The 16,150-nt window shown below is 39.9% G+C and overlaps 1 protein-coding gene across 2 annotated transcripts; it reads right to left on the bottom strand.

Annotated features, from left to right (window-relative positions):
* Window positions 1-2,326: 2,326 nt before the first annotated feature.
* si:ch211-202p1.5 (uncharacterized protein LOC103909337 homolog) lies at window positions 2,327-11,287 on the bottom strand. 2 transcript variants are annotated; one of them, XM_064340165.1, is made up of 6 exons: window positions 10,968-11,287; window positions 10,682-10,749; window positions 8,184-8,355; window positions 5,582-5,710; window positions 5,132-5,300; window positions 2,327-2,784 (listed from the first exon to the last, which is right to left on the bottom strand). In XM_064340165.1, exons 1-5 carry the CDS (start codon window positions 11,282-11,284, stop codon window positions 5,177-5,179), a joined length of 810 nt encoding a protein of 269 aa, XP_064196235.1. In that variant the 5' UTR covers window positions 11,285-11,287; the 3' UTR covers window positions 2,327-2,784; window positions 5,132-5,176. The 2 variants fall into 2 exon arrangements, with proteins under 2 accessions (XP_064196235.1, XP_064196234.1); XM_064340164.1 differs by lacking the exon at window positions 2,327-2,784 and having other exon boundaries at window positions 4,916-5,300.
* Between the last annotated feature and the right edge of the window lie 4,863 nt (window positions 11,288-16,150).

Below are 16,150 nucleotides of genomic sequence, written 5' to 3' on the forward strand. Positions count from 1 at the left end.
AGCCGCAAATAAGGGAGCACTTCACGGCGCTTTCAAGTTCCAGATGCCAAAGGAAGACATCAATTTGAGGTACAGCCCCACCGCCGCCCCCTACTCCCCAAGCCACCATTTTTTAAAACTACCAATTAACACAATGCTCTCTCTTTTTCGAAACTTTTTTGCACCTTAGATGAGCACAGTGTTTAGTACAAAAATACAGTTACGACGACAAAAATAGAGGCAAATCATTACTGCCTTAAAAATAGCTACCAAGCTCATTGGAAACATTTAGCATCCCCATTAATCTTGGCCATAATCTTCTCTCTTGTTTGATGCCCAATCTCTTTGGCTCCACAAGGTTTTTATCAGCCTACCGTTTTGCTTCCCACAGGACAGGCCTACTCATAATAATGTGCAGGGAGCAACGGACGATTATCCAGAATCCATTCCCACAGTTTATAATGGTTGGCGGGTGGGTCGGCCAGTCTGTTCTGCAGCAGATTTCACACTGATGTGGGAGGTACAGAGTGATTTAAACACAGCAGCCAAAAATCAACAAAGGAAAACATCCTGCGACAGACACATCACAGGACAGTGGTCGTGAGTTAATGAGAGGTGCAAGACGTTTCGGTCGAGCGGCTAGACTGCGTTGGACTGTGGGTCATGTGTGGGAGTTGAATTTCATTACCAACGATGACAGTAAATGAGTTTGTGCTTCATATCGTTCCAGATGATGGTAATTGTCTGATAACGTGCAACCAAAAAATAACGTGTTAGTTAATTGGACATTTTTGTTCATTAACGTTATGTGTTAGCTTTTTTTAAGTGCAGCCTCTTCACAGAATATAAACAAGAAATATGCATTAACCAAAATAATTACATAGCAAATTCTTTCATGTATTTAATCTAAATACGTCAGTTGTCCTGACTGAATGTCTTTTTTTTCAGATCCCTCAGACCAAGAGGTGATACAATGGAAAGTATTTTCATACATCGCATTTTTAGAAGAGGAAAAAATGATCGCATCATTTTGAATTATTGCTCTTTTTTACTTGTATCTTTGGAGTATTAGAAAAATCACGCATTCCCTATGAGTTGCCAGTTTCTGTCTCATGAGTAACAGATGTGGGCACATTCTCACGTAGCATGACTGGTCAAAAAAGGCTTCCGAATCTCATCTGCAGACCATATGCCCACGCAATAGACCCTCTGTATACTGAATAGAACCTCGGCTCGTTTCTATCGTAGCAGAAGGCTTAGTTTTCATTATGTCGAGGCAGATACGAATTAACAGAATAGTTCACACACAAAGGAAAAAATACTTCTCTGCTTGGTAAATACATAACAAAATGGAATTAGCAATTAGCATGAATAAATCGATAAACATTCTCTGGTTGAAAGGTAGAGAGAGGTTGGCCCCCTCTTATTATGTAGTTTCTCCATCAAAGAAGGAATTCTGCCCTTTTGGTAAGATTGACCATACACTTCTCTTTTATATTTTTCATATTCAGTTATTATCAGCCATCTGAGCATATTTCCTTTTTGCCCCTCTCCTGTGATTGTTAAAGAAGGTCACTCATCGCATACAAGATTTTTTTGTGGATATTGCATTCACTATATGTGGCAGATTTAATCAGTTTGCTGTGCCCCCTATGCCAGCAGCTCTCATATTAAAATCTTTTTGAAGAAGGAAACCGATATTATCTAATATTGTCATTTTCATTTTAAAGTTTATTTGCCATTGTTGTATACTGTTATATTTTTTGCACACAGGTAATTACAATGATTAACTGGGAGATACGTACTGTCACTTACAAAAAACAGAGCCAAAAATGGCTGGTTTAGCCATAAAAGAAATAAGGTTCAGAAGGTACATGTTTGCTTCAGAGGTATATGGCCGCAGTTCTTCCTTTTTCTTTGAAGGGATTTTCATCCATTTTTCCCCCCTTTTTTTCACCAGCTTACCTTCATAAATCTTTACCGTGCATGGGAACACTGGTCTTATTTTTCAGGACTCAGGTCTGTATGAAGGGCCAGGTCAGGTCTGTCATGAGAAAGGGTAAAATACCTGTCTCTTTGGGTAAGTTTTACCTTTGTTATTCACCTCAGTGTTTCACCATAACCGTCACTTGGAAAGTGTCTTTTTTTGTTTTGATTTATTGCAGACACACACACACACACACATGCCCACACAAACACACACACATGCACACGTGCACACAATCATTACAATTATTATGTTAAATAACACAGTTATTTATTGCTGTTGTGGAAGGGTGAATTGAGGCTGTTGTCGAAGTCATTCAGATTTGTCCAGATTTACGACACACATTTATAGTGCAATATACTTTTATTGACTATAACTGCTGCAGTCTATTGAGCTTCTCCATTATCGTGCGAATTGAGCTTTTTGAAAGAAATTTCACATTTTTGTGAAAAGGTCAGTAAATTAGTTTAATATTTTTCAGGGAAATGACATTTAAAACAAAATATACCAGCATATACAATTAAACGCAAATGTAATTTGTTCAATTTCCCTGTTAATGGCTAAATGTTAAATGTTCTTATAAAGATATACATATGTTTTTTTAAAAGAACGGACCATGTTGCAGGTGAAGGGGGTTTTCTGGATTCTTGCAGAATCTCATACATCAGATGATGGATTGTTCTCACCATTCTGACTTGTGAACGGTCTTCCTAAGAAGAGGTGTTTGCTGGTGTCACTGATGAGCTGCCAATGTCAGTTTCCCTTTCGAGCCACGTTTCCATCTTTCTTAATTTACTGTGCTCAGATTAACCATTTCTCTGAAAAAGAGAACATTTTGCTGTTCATTTTGCTTCAATTTCATGTTGTCCACACTATCAAAATATAAACAGTATCATGCTATTCAACTGACAGTGAAACAAAACAGAATGAGACTGAGACTGTTACATTATCAGCATATCGTCATGTTACATAAAGCACCCCACCCCAACCCTAACCCCCCCCCCCCCCACCCCACAAGGGAGTGCAAAGTAAAATGGGTGTGACTACTTTACATTGTCCCGACCACATTAAGTTTTATGCATATATTTTCATGTCAGTAATGTGATCAAGAATTATTGACAGACCTCTTGGCTATGTGTTTCTAGCTACATCTTATGAAGTTTCAACACTCAGTACATCTTTATGAACATGCAATATTACAATCACACTACAGTACTTTATTGTATCACGTTTTTATATTGAATACATGTATCATTTTACTTAATTCTTGAGCACAGGAATTGGTAGAATTGCATGAAGAAGAGATGAAACATGAAGTTGTCAGCAACACTGACACTGACTATACGTAACATTTGTGGGAGAATATTTGGCTGGTTTATATTTTCTTCTCTCTCTCACTCTCTCTGCAATCCTGTGGATTCAAACCTGGCAGAGCGCTAACTCTTCTGGCCACGCCCACGGGGCGCTCTCCATCTTATCGCCTGGAGACGGGCAGCGCTGGTGATCGCGCTCTACTGATAGCGGATTGCCGATGCGTGAGCTGTTAATCTATCACTGCTGTGCACAAGGCTCGTTGCCAGCTCTGCTCGCCACTGGAGGATTCCACCTGCCAAAGCACAGTGATATTTGCTGCAAAACCCCAAAAGCTCAGCTTTGCCCGGGGCACTGTTTCTTAAACTTTGGGTCGGGACCCAGAATGGCTCACAGGAGCGTACAGGTATGAGGCGGGTCTTAGAATTAGTCTCTAGTCCACTAGGCCATGCTAGTATGTGTATTTGACAGGGCCTTTGAAAGGTACTACATTTCTAATTTGGGTGCCAGTATTAAGAGCATTTCGAATTTGAGCCCTGATACTTTAGTTTAAGTTTAAGAAACTGTGGCCTAAGGACCAGGAGGTTCCACATCTAATTCGGGGATGTTTTACATTACGGCGGAGTGGTTATATGTAAAATCACATTCGTCTCTGTAACAGCATTTGAATCTTTACTAAAGGTGTCCTTCCTAAACATTGATTGCGGTATTTCTTCCATGGCCAAATGGATTGTGTTTTCACTCTGTTTTTTCTCTCCCTCAAATAACAGTGTCAAAAATCATGCCAATGAAGTTGTTTGTGCTGTTTCTTGGGAGTGTTTGCTGCAAGCGTCCATGGCGTGTATGGAAGTGCAAAGCATATCCAGATCAACAACAACAGCTATGAAGAGATACAATGCAAAATGTACTGTTTGGACAGTAGCTAACTATACATTATTATACATAAACATATCAGTTCCCGAACATTTATACTTGCCTCGCTCGTTAGTTAGGTAGCTAGCATCAGCTGAATGTAGTCACAGTTACTGAGCTCACTATATGTATAGTGTGAAATGTTTGTTCAGAAAGCCTCAAAAGACTGGTAATTAAATTGATCAACCCAAATGCTAACATCAGCCTTATATATATATATATATATATATATATATATATATATATATACATATATATATAATTTGCTTCTCAGGCAAAACTGCAACTCCAAAAATGTAATCTAAGACACATGGGACTATGGTATTGACTATACAGCAGTTTTTGATGAAAGTTGTTCAGTTATTAAACCATAGATGTTTGTTTCTCTTGATCAAATAAAAGATATTTCACGTTTATTTTGTAAAACAAATGCTTTCCCCATGAAACAAGCCTTTTGCTGTAATGTAAATTAATTTTAAACGATACGTTGCAAAAATCCTTAACCAATGTGAAAACGTTTAAAGTGCAGTTCAGGTAGGGGCAAGACGAAGCTAAAACAATGTCCCATGTCAGTTGTGCTTGAGTTGAAATGCAGAAAATTATTTTAAAAACATAATCAGATGTGATTATGGGGTGAATGTGATATGATAAGGCGTGTATTATAGTGTTTTCTGCCAGTAGTTTCGATATGAACACGCTTATAATGTGATATGCTTAACAACAACATACAACAAATGATAAAATGATTTAATAGGAAAATGAAAGGTTGGGGGTCATTTCAGTTTTATGAAAACCCATATTATGAGATATCTGAAACAGATATATTTTCCCCTCTGGAATTGCAAATATCTGTCATCATATATGACAACAAGTAATATACAGCCACTGTCAGCAGTTTGCAAGTTTCATAAATACTTTAACTTCAGCCCTTGCTGTACACACCCAATGCATCACAAACTGGATCTCTCCCCTGAATTACTCAGTCTTTCAGCTCTTCTTCAGGTCTTTTGTATGGAGGCTGCGTTTCCTTTCCATTTCACTCAGATTCCACTCATATTTCTCCCGTGACTTGGAAGGAAGCATTCTCTGGAAGGTTGTAATTCCCACTTGTCTAAAAAAAAAAAAAAAGAACAAACATAAGTCAGTTCAGGAGGGCAGTAAAGAATGTGTCAAGTCTTGTCTACATTCAATAAAAAATAAATAGTATTTTCAAAACTATCATTTCCGTAACCACAATGTTATCCAAGACGCAAAATACTTTTTTTCAGGAGGTTAATTGCAGTGCGTACTCAGTTGTTAAACCCAATATTTTTCCCAGTAGTAGGTCAACTTATTTTTTGTATGTTATTGTCTATAAACAGCTACTTATGGGTGAAAAATATAGTGCCTCACTTCTTTAGGACATGTGATGCTTTGCAGAACTGAAGGCATCCAGAATCACTGTTGTCTGTGCAAACACATTTCCCAACATCTCTTCTCAGTCGGACAGGGAGCGAGCCCACCCCATATGGTACCACCTGGCTGGAAACAGAGAAAACACTGAGGAAAATGCAGTTTATTTTGATGTACTCTTATGAATTATAGATAAAACAATATGTATAATTATGTGTATGCATGCATTTCCATGCATTGATAAGGTTAAACTGCAGCAACATTTCTGTTGTTTTTTGTTAATGTTGCACGTTAACAAAGATAGAACGTTCTGGCTATGACATTTTGAGAACGTTGTCAAACGATGTTAATGGCAGGTTACAAAATGGTTTTCACAAGAACATTTGGGATAAGATCTGCTTATTGTCATAAAAAAGCCCAATTGCTTAATACATTGTAAGTGAGCTTTGCTTTAATCACAAGGACGTGAGACATTGACATAATGAGCATGTCGGCGATCCAAACAAGTCAATTCAAAAGCGCTGGTGGTGGTAGTGGAAAGACAGTTTGCCTCCAAGGACAGGGGTCTGCAAATTTGGTTCTGGGGTGCACCAGGGTCTTCAGGTGTTTGTTGTTACTTATCACTTAGTTGATCAATTAGAGCAGATGGTCACATTGTCAACTCACTTTACCGGATGTCTTGGGCCTGAAATGATTGCAGATCATGGGGATCATTATTTGGCTGGCCAGGACCAGGTTTACAGATCCTTGTTTGAGGAAAACCAGGTTTCTGTTAGTAGTGATGGTGGTGGAGCAGCAGAGGGCACTTTTTCTTTTATTTTTACAGCCCCAGTGTAGTGATGGGGGATGTAGAAGGTGCTATCAAATTGAAGATCCCATTGAAGAGTAGAAGTGATAACTGGTGACCGGGTCAAATAAATTCTTAAAAATTATTCATGGCTCAAACTAAAAATCTGCACAAACCCAGGGAACGATTATTTGCTGTCAAACAGAACTCAGATTTTGACACCAGTCATCCACCGTGGAGTCAGTAATTGTTCTGTGACACAAGTCCCCTGAGAGGCAGGTCACAGGCAGGCTAGAAAACATTCAGAGAAAACTTCAGAGAAGCCTGTTATCTTTGGACAAGTAAAGAGATGTTCGGAGCTCGGGGCCGGCAATTCCCTACTTACATGGCAAGATGTGCCGAGATGTTTTATTTCGTTTCGAACAAACCAGGACCTGAGAGGGGAGCCCTTTAAGAAGCACACATACCGCCTCATGTCTTAAACAAGGGCATACACTGAACCCCATCTTGACCCGTGACTTGGACATTGGTTCTGAAGAAATACCCCCCCTCAAACCCCAAAACTAGGAGCCAGCCCGCCAAATTCTCCCAGCTCCCTGACAGCCCTCAGTGTCGGAGCAAGGCAGGCCATCGCACACATCTGCATGTCGTCAAGAGCACGTGAGGCGTTTGTCGACAGCTGACCCTTCTGCTTCCCGTGTTTTCGTAGTTTAAGCTCGCATTTTCAGGCCGCCGCATGCACGCGAGAGCAGCTCCCTGGATCTCAGCATTGCTCCCTCTGTTTTTCATTCGCAGAGTCAAAATAAAGCGCAGCCATGTCCTTCCTGCATTCCTTTTGAATAAGTGCTACATCCTGATCAAGTTTCACAATGTACTTTGCAGTTGGCGGCAATAAAGGCACACTCCGGAGTTCGACAATTTTAAAAATAATTTGTCTGTCCTTTTGATTCCATTTGTACTATCTAGCCGCATGTGAAACAGCAATATAATGTGATTTACACAGCGTCAAGTTAATCTTTTCCTTACTCTCCCCCTTCACTTTGTGTATCTTTTAGTCTCCTTCCTATTTATAACCTCTGAACATGGTTTAGTGTATATCCAAAGTATTACGTAAGACAACAGGAATCACAGCACACATGATAAGTTACTATTAGAAGAACTATGTACTATGTCAGAATGTACAGTGTATATAATACTCATGTCTCTGTGTCTGTTTGTGGTTAACCATGATTGACTGGATTGGCGAACAGATGCAAGCTAAAAATATGGTCCAGTGCATCCAGAACACACATGAGACTCCTTCTGGAAACAAGGAATTAAGAAGCGGCGCAAAGCCATCAGAAATCCTGGAATCCTCACAAGTTATTAAAGGACGTGTGTGGAAAATTTAGCTAATAGCACACCTAAAGTATTTTAAAAGATTCACAAATTCTTAAAAATGTATCCTTTATCCTCTCTGAAGATGTAATTAAGCTGTTTTTACCCCATTACAACAATTAAATTGCTGAGAATTTGAAGCAATTCAAAAACAAAAGATGCCAGACTGCAGTGGGTCTGTGGCTGCCATCTACAGTAAGAATGAGTTTTCCTGAAGGCATTTTATGGTAAATAATTGCTTTTTGTGGTACAAAATATCACTTGTGACCTGTGGCTCAACGATTTGAAAGGTGTTGAACTTCTTATTGAAGTTCTTGAGCACGCTAACTAGCGGACGTTCAAAGGCTTTGTTTCAAACATTCCGCAGTGAATTTAAGATGTCATTTCATTGGCAGGTGTGGATGGAGAAACCGCGCACGCGCCGTGCCCTGGACTCACCGAGGCGTGTTAACCCAGACGATGCCGATGTGGCAGAAGTACACGCACTCCCTGTCCTTCAGGTTCTCGCAGGAGCACCGTTTCTCCCGACGGGCCGCTCTTCCGCCGCCAGGCTCCGCCGGCGAGGCCTCGTCCGACGCGGCGCTATCCGAAACGACGGAGAGAGAGTAACCTGAAACAGAGATCACCGCAATTCATCAATCTTATCATTGCAGCCGTTCCTCATCTTACTGCTACCTGAGGATACTAAATCTAAGAAATATCTCTGCACTGTAAGTGCGTGGTAAATCAGAGGTAATGCAGGTGTAGTCAGCATTTTTACATCTCACAGTCATTGGCAGGAACCAAATACAGGCCCTTCCTACTGAACCAAAATGCAGAATCAAGAGGGGAAAATCTCCAGTGAAGTCTCCAGGATTGTGTTTTGACCCTTGATGTGCCATTGAAACTTTTCCCAGAAGGAATTCATTCAAACCTTCTGTTAGCTCCCCTTACCAATCATGTAAATTATATTTACATAGGAAGATGGTACTCCCCGTATTACAAAGACCTTTTTATTTCAAAAGAACATGGAGGTCATAACAGGTGATTGTGACTAAATGGGAAAGCATGGCAAATCAATGAACATAAACTCAGCCATAATCTTTGAATGCGGTAATCCCTTTTTTTGGGAGTGGTGAAATACCCTACACATTAATACAATTTTACTCTGGACACAGCACGCCAAGACTATGTCAACTAGTGGCACTAGCAGCCCACTTAAGCAATACTGGGTCAGAGTCTCTGTCACTTTGTGCCTGTCTGGCAGTCACAGTGAAAATTCACAAAATAAACTGAAGTGAGGGTTTCGACTCTGCTGTCCATCCATCTCTCCAGGTAATGTGAGTCTTATGCAGCAGCTTTTAAAGAAATCAGCCTCCAGGTTACAACCGAGACATTAACCTGAGGTCCACGCTCCCTGGTACTCAGCCACTTGGCATGGCGAATGTACCCGCAGGTTTGCTGCCAACTCGCTCTGCCTGAAGCAATCGGGAGGCTGGGGTTGATGGTGGGGAACACAAAGGAAGCAACTGATGTTCTGTGGTCCATTAACGTGCATGTTGAGGGGTGTGGATGGATGTGTTCCCCACATGGGAAGCCATTATAAATATATGGGGCTTACAATAGACCGACAGACTGCATAATACAACATACCAACACAGAATATTTTTTCTTATTCTTGATTTTTAAAACAGACCTACACATTAGCACCAGATGGTAAGCTTTTTAAACAGCCATGTTCAAACACTTTAAATTGAGAGCAGTTTTGCCAAAGAACAAATATGGCTGTTGTTATATTTGGTGATTTTGCATGTATATGCATTTGCTACGAGCATTGACTCCCAAAATGTGGATCTTGTTAGCGTTACCACAATAGTGGTCTCCTTAGATCTGTTACATTTTTTCCTCTTTTATTCTGTGCAATGGCTCATTGCAGATGGCTAGTTGTTGTAGCCCAGGCTTGTTTAAATTTAATGGGTGTTGCACTGTGTCTGTCCAGCCTGAACTAATTCGCCCAGGCATTTGGTATGTATATTAGCCATCTTGCTTCCTTAGCCTCTTAGCCTCTTTGCTAAAGTCATCCTCAGTCTCACTAATGAGAGACTTAATGCCATTAATGCCAACTTTCCACAGTGGCAATATCAAATGTTACTTTTATTATTCATTGACAATTTAAAAAAAATGTTTGTTATATTTAATAAATAAAAATATGTTGATAAATAAAAATTTCAGATATGTCTGATGTATTAATTTCTATAATATATGAAATACGTCCCCTCATATAGTCACTTAAAATATTATAAAATTACACCATGTAATTTAAAATATATTAAACTTCTGTTATTGGAGTATCTAAGGAAAGGACAATATAGAAAGTTTACTAAAACTATGCTGACATGGTTTTATGAATATTCACATGCACTAAACTAAACACAGGACTTTAGTTAATGTTTAATCCTTTTATTTAAAAAGGAGCTGTTTTTTTTCTTTCAGTCTTGTGATAGTTTTACTGTTACTGGAATTAAATAAAGGATTTGAAAATAGCACTGCAAAAAAATGCAATATAACCTGTCAACTATTGTCAAACAAATGCTAATTTGCATTGCATTAATAAAATGAATAGAAATATCTAATTTTTCCTTTGAACATTACAATTTGACAAAAAGTTTGCAAACTAACAGCAAGATCCCATTTGGAAAGATTTCAATGTTCAGTAAAGGCCTAAATTCAATCCGCCAAAAACACCAGGGGCCAAAACCAGACATTTTAACCCACTGATAAGCAAAGACGAGAAATGAAATATAATTTCTTCCTCTTTAATAAGGAACAGAGTTTGCCTGTTTACTCATTTTTTAAAAGAAAAGCATGTCACCCCCAGCTGAGATACATCACTTAACATCTCAAGGCACCAGTGACGGTGTTGACAACATCATAAAAAGAATACCAATGTTGTTTACCTTCTTGTTCCAAAATTAGAACCAACATATTTGCCAGGAAGTAGAAGGTGATGGGATCCATGACGAGACTGTTGGAATTCAAAGAAGCATGGGTAGAATTCAAAGTCGGTCAAGAAATATCTCCTCAGGCATGAAGCAGTAGTATCCAGTTGGAAAGTGAGGAGCTCAGCTCGTGCAAGAAGAGGAGTATCTCAGTGCGGTCACCCAGTCTGAGCAGGAGCCAAAACCTCAGTCACCTCAATCCGGGGCACACCCTCCGCCCCCCCCTCGAGGCTGTGCCACTCACTCGGTTTGTCCCAGGAACTCCCTGCGCAAAGTGGGGACCCCCACGTGGAAAACACCCGCCAAGCCTCGAGCGCGGCGAAGGAAGTGACATGCGCCAGGAGAACGCGCCACCGTCAAAACGCGGCGGACCTCCCCGCAGTCCTGCTCGCCAACAACGAGGGAATCGGTCCGAGCGCGAGAGAAGAATAGACGTTTTATGGACTCGTGACCCTTGCTAAGTTGTAATCTTCGACCAAAGGTGTGCTGAAGCTCTGGCTCTTGAGCTGACGGGTGGAACTGGTCCACTGATCTGAGAACAGCTGCAGTTCTGAGGGACATATCAAACGGATGCCTGTTCTATGAGTCAGGGGAATAAGAGATCATCGAAATATCAAGCTACGCGCGAAGCCACATGTCAGACAAAACTTGTAAAGAATGAAAATAACGGTTTTACAACGGCCCTCCCCCCCCCACCCGGCCACATTTTTTTTTTTTGGGGGGTGGGGGAGTGGGGGGGGGGACTGTCTAGCTCCATTTTTAACCCCAACTAAGGGAAGCCCATTGTGGAAAACCAATATTTTAATTAAAACAATAAAAACAGTCAGTTGAACTATGCAGAACTATGCAGCAATTGAACTTGCAGCATCTGTTCGCCAGACTTTTGTCTTCATTGGTGAAGAACTCACAGATGTTGCATCTCATCGCTTTTAAAATAGAAAGAATACTATCGTAATCCTATCTTTTTGCATTCAAATAATGAAATTTATATTATATGGAAAAGTTCTCCAATACATTGGATCAACTACTTCCCGAAATATCGTTTCCATCTTTCCATCTTTAGACAGAAAAATGGACAATGTACAAAAAAATATTTTGCTGAACTAATAGCTGCCCAGTTTCTTCTATAATCTATAATTGGAAGCAACAGTTGGAATCACAAAAATGGTGCAAATCGTTTCCTTTTTTCACAGTTTTGCTTGAATAGTCATGAATAAACTGTACAAACATAAATACAGCATCTAGTAATGCCAATTCTAAACAAATTCTTGCGAAGAATTTGCTGAGATTTTTTTTTCTTTTCACAGAATGTGTATCTGGTGTATTGTGGTAAGCTGTAAGGAGTTCAGGCACCCTGTTTCCCAGTCTCAGTCACATGTGGCTTCCTTTTTGACCCCTCATTATTTGAGATTAGCCTCGCCTTCAGGAAGGATAATTAAAGGCTTCCGAAAACACAAAACAACATATTTGGTCACATAGCCCACGGCTACAGCAGTTAGACTTTCGAGGTGTGGTAAAGCGGTGGGGGAGCTTGCGAAAGAGAAAAACATCAACAAAAAAAAAAGTTTAACCCTCCGCCACACACACACACACACACACACACACACACGCACACGCACACACACACACCTTTCAGGGACAGATTTCATTAAGAGAAAATAATCACTATCACTGATGAACGAGACCTCACCACAAGAAGCGTATGAATATCTTGAAATGTTTGTGGATTGCAGCATCGTTTGTAGTAGGAAGCAGTTCTTTGTTTTCAGTTCTGGGTGCGTGCATTGAGTTTGACTATGGCATCATTGCACTATCCTAGAGATTTAACAGTACTTTTCTTTCTTTGGTCAATCAAAAGCTGAATACTGAATACTAAAACTGCAGTATTAAAAATGTTTTTGGCCAAACCGATGTGCAAAGGAACATCTGGTGTTATATTAAATGGAATACTGACTGCAAACTACAACACAACAAAATGAATGGTTGCTTGTGTGTTCAATTTGGCACCGAAAAGTGCTAGTTAGTGTAGAACAACAAAATGTCAGAAATGTTACAGTAAATGTTGAAACAATACAACAATGCAACACGTTTATAGCTTATACTTTTTTCTTGCAACATTAGATCAGACCATGAGGTTTTCCATTTACCAGTGCAGGTCATATTTAACTCTGGGTATGCTTCACTCTGTCTGCTAATAAAAACGGAAATGATTATTAGGGCCCGGGGAGATGAAAGCTGCAGAGGCGTAGTTTCGGGTGGAGGAATGTCCCCGTGTAATTTAAATGGTTCACAGAAACAGAATCCCTGGCTTTTGGCAATCTTCTAACATTTCATACTGGTCACCTGTTTCAATGCCAGGGTGTGTTCGCTCCACTGCCTGTGAAAAAAAAGAGGATGATCCACACCCACAGGCCATTCAACAGTAAACATGTGATTACCTTATTGGGACTGTAGAGTCCTAACCCAATATCCCTGAGAGAACATGGATTCTGTTTCATGTTTGGCTCCAGGGGCATTGCGTTCACAGATACCTGTGTTGTAGGTAATAATTTCGCTTCAATTATTTAATTTTTTTAATGATGCTGTATATATTCAAATGTGGAAGTGACATGTAAAGCATATTTGCATATGTCCAGAGTGGCCCAGCTGTAAAATGCACACATCACAAGGCTGGGAACAGTAGCCTAAAAGTCATTCATTGGGCCATTAACCTACCTTTGACTGGTTGTTTGCAGTGGCAGGACACCACTGGCTTCTTTACACCAGGGGTTGGCTATTTGTAAGTCAGCCAGGATTCCTGTGCTCACTCCTATGTTGGCTCCTTCACAGTGGTGCACCAGGCTCCCTCCGTGAGAGATGCAGTTCTGCTTGGATTCTTGCGTGCTCTCCTTTAGTTCTGTGTGGCCTGTTGTGTGGAAAATGGCATTGTTGTAATGAAAAGAAGCAGGTGCATCATGTGCTAGGCCTGCACTCTTTCAAACTGATAGCAGATGTTGCAACAGTCATACGTGGTCAAACTTGGCTGATGATTTTTGTTTCCATTTTATTTAAACACACTCTCTCTGTTGTGTCCATCTCAAGACTGACTTTAGTAGACGTGAGAATGGTATGCCACCATGACTATTTCATAAGTCACTCTGAATGTTTGTACAGTACCAATTGAATGGGTCACATGGGATGGCAATAAGGAAAAGTTTCCGTGCTCCACATCTTCCTAACAATGGAGAGGATTTGTCAGGCGCTATAAAATATGACCCTTAGACTGGACTGAAAAAGGTGAGCGATTATCATTTGAGATAAGGACAAAAAACCATTCGTAACATAAAATAAATGGGGAAAGGACGCAACTGGGTGATGGATACAAGAAATGAAGTAAACAGACTACTCCTCTCTGATGCAATCAGAGGGGAGGACTAATGCTGATATTAAAGCAGCTCAGCTGAGGTATTAAAAGCGTCAGAAATCGGAGTGAAACAGAACAGAATGCTGGCAGTAGGACCTCATAGCAGAAAACATAGTAACCCTTCATGGATGCATGCATGGTCATGGCTGCTTTGTGCAGCAGCATGCACAAAGATTTACATAAAGATAGGCACTTTGCCCGTTCAAATAAATTACAATGTCCAATCTTATGACAGATACACAGCCTGGGATACGCAACCTGGATGTAAAAACAAGGAGTTCACAGATTGCATTGGTAACAGCACTGACATATCATTTGGAAATGTTTGCTTTGTAGACGGTGTCTCCTAGGTGAACTCATGCTGCTTCTCCTTTTTTAATATATTCAGCTGAATATTTACTGAGATAGTTTTAGGTGCCCAAGGGCCCAACACCAGTGCTGCTCCTGGGAATGAAGTGTATTACCTGTGGAGTACAATCTCAGCTCCTTAAGGTTCAGCACCACACTGCCACCCGTCAACTGACGATGCAGACTTATGATGTGTTGCCTTAAGAACTGTATTGTCAACATCAACCGAGCAGTCTTCATGTGTACATATCATCATAAACTTCTGATATAATTTCCATTTATTCATGGAATGGAATATTTTTGTGATTGACAGCCATACTTGAAGCATGTGTTGAATTGTCTTCTTGCTCTACAGAAGGAAAAATGCATTACGCCATAATTGTTATTACTATAAAAATAAGAAATGAATTATTATTGTGGTTGTAGACAACAAACAGGGCTGTAAATCATGTTCTTTGAATTCTCCAGCATTATTAAAGTTGACACTGTGTGGGGATGTGGATATTCACCATCGGTTTGAGAGAAAGAACTTGTCCGTCAAAGGAGTAATGTCTCCTCCTACTGGTCACTTCTTGTACCTACGCCTTTCAGGTTACTTTAGAGCAGTAATAATCTAACAATGGCTGTACATATACTAGTTCTCTATACAACATAATATTGTCCATCCATCCACCCATTATCTGTACCTGCTTGTCCTGGGCAGGGTCGCGGGGGGTGATGGAGCCCATCCCAGGAACACACCTTGGACAAGTCGGCAATCCATTCCAGGGCAAACATAATATTGTATTAACATAATTTACATTTAATTGATTATTGACATATTTGACATATTTGTTGGAAATGTTTTTCGAATTTTGTTTTTAGATGCTGTTTAAGTGACATGTATGTTCTTAGACACTTGGGATTTATACTGCACAGTGTGTCATGTTACTATATATAGAGGAGTTTAAACTTTACATTTTAAGACATATAATTTGTGTCACAAGTCAGCAATTAAAGACCTAGAAATGGTTAATTGCTATGGAGACATATCATTTTTTGTAACTTAGGTATAGCCCGGAAGTCTGTTACAGAATTTACACTAATGGTGTCTGCAAAGCCAGTTCCATTTTGCTTACCCAGTTAAATACAATGTTTGCGGACCAGAGAATAAGCTCACTCAGAGTTCATATATGCAAAATACACTGCATCCTGTTTCTCGTGTGCATCTGGGGGATTGGAGGCACATGATGTGATTATCATTGATTATCCCAACAGGGATCCAGGAAGCTGGAGTGATGCTATGGTACTGTGAAAAGGAAATTGGGTTGGCTCCAACAACATGTTCTTTTAAATGTATCAAATACTTGCCACAAGGCAGCAGGCCACAATTCAATGTAACTGCAATGCCTATTTCCACTACATTTTTTTGTGTTGTTAAATATTGTAATTTTATTTTTCAATTAATAAGTACATTTCAAATGTATATGTACTGCCTACCATGACATCTAAGCAACATATGCACACACAAAATAAAAAAATAAAAAAAAATAAATGTGGTGTTTTCTTCTTATAAAGAGGTGTAAATGTGAAACCAGTAAAACAGCAATTTATCAATGATTTTTGCACCTCTTAGGCCTATATTTATTGGCTGGGTTCTCATACAAAATATTACTTTTGTTGGTAGACTCTTTGAA

The sequence above is a fragment of the Anguilla rostrata genome, chromosome 6 (assembly GCF_018555375.3).
Source record: "Anguilla rostrata isolate EN2019 chromosome 6, ASM1855537v3, whole genome shotgun sequence".
Taxonomy (NCBI): domain Eukaryota; kingdom Metazoa; phylum Chordata; class Actinopteri; order Anguilliformes; family Anguillidae; genus Anguilla; species Anguilla rostrata.

Coding starts and splice junctions, on each gene's coding strand:
- si:ch211-202p1.5 (XM_064340165.1), bottom strand. CDS start 11,284: ATGTCCCTCAGAACTGCAGCTGTTCTCAGATCAGTGGACCAGTTCCAC. Junction 10,750..10,967: donor GAGTTCCTGGGACAAACCGA/GTGAGTGGCACA, acceptor GAATTCCAACAG/TCTCGTCATGGATCCCATCA. Junction 5,301..5,581: donor GCATCACATGTCCTAAAGAA/GTGAGGCACTAT, acceptor TTTTTTTTTTAG/ACAAGTGGGAATTACAACCT.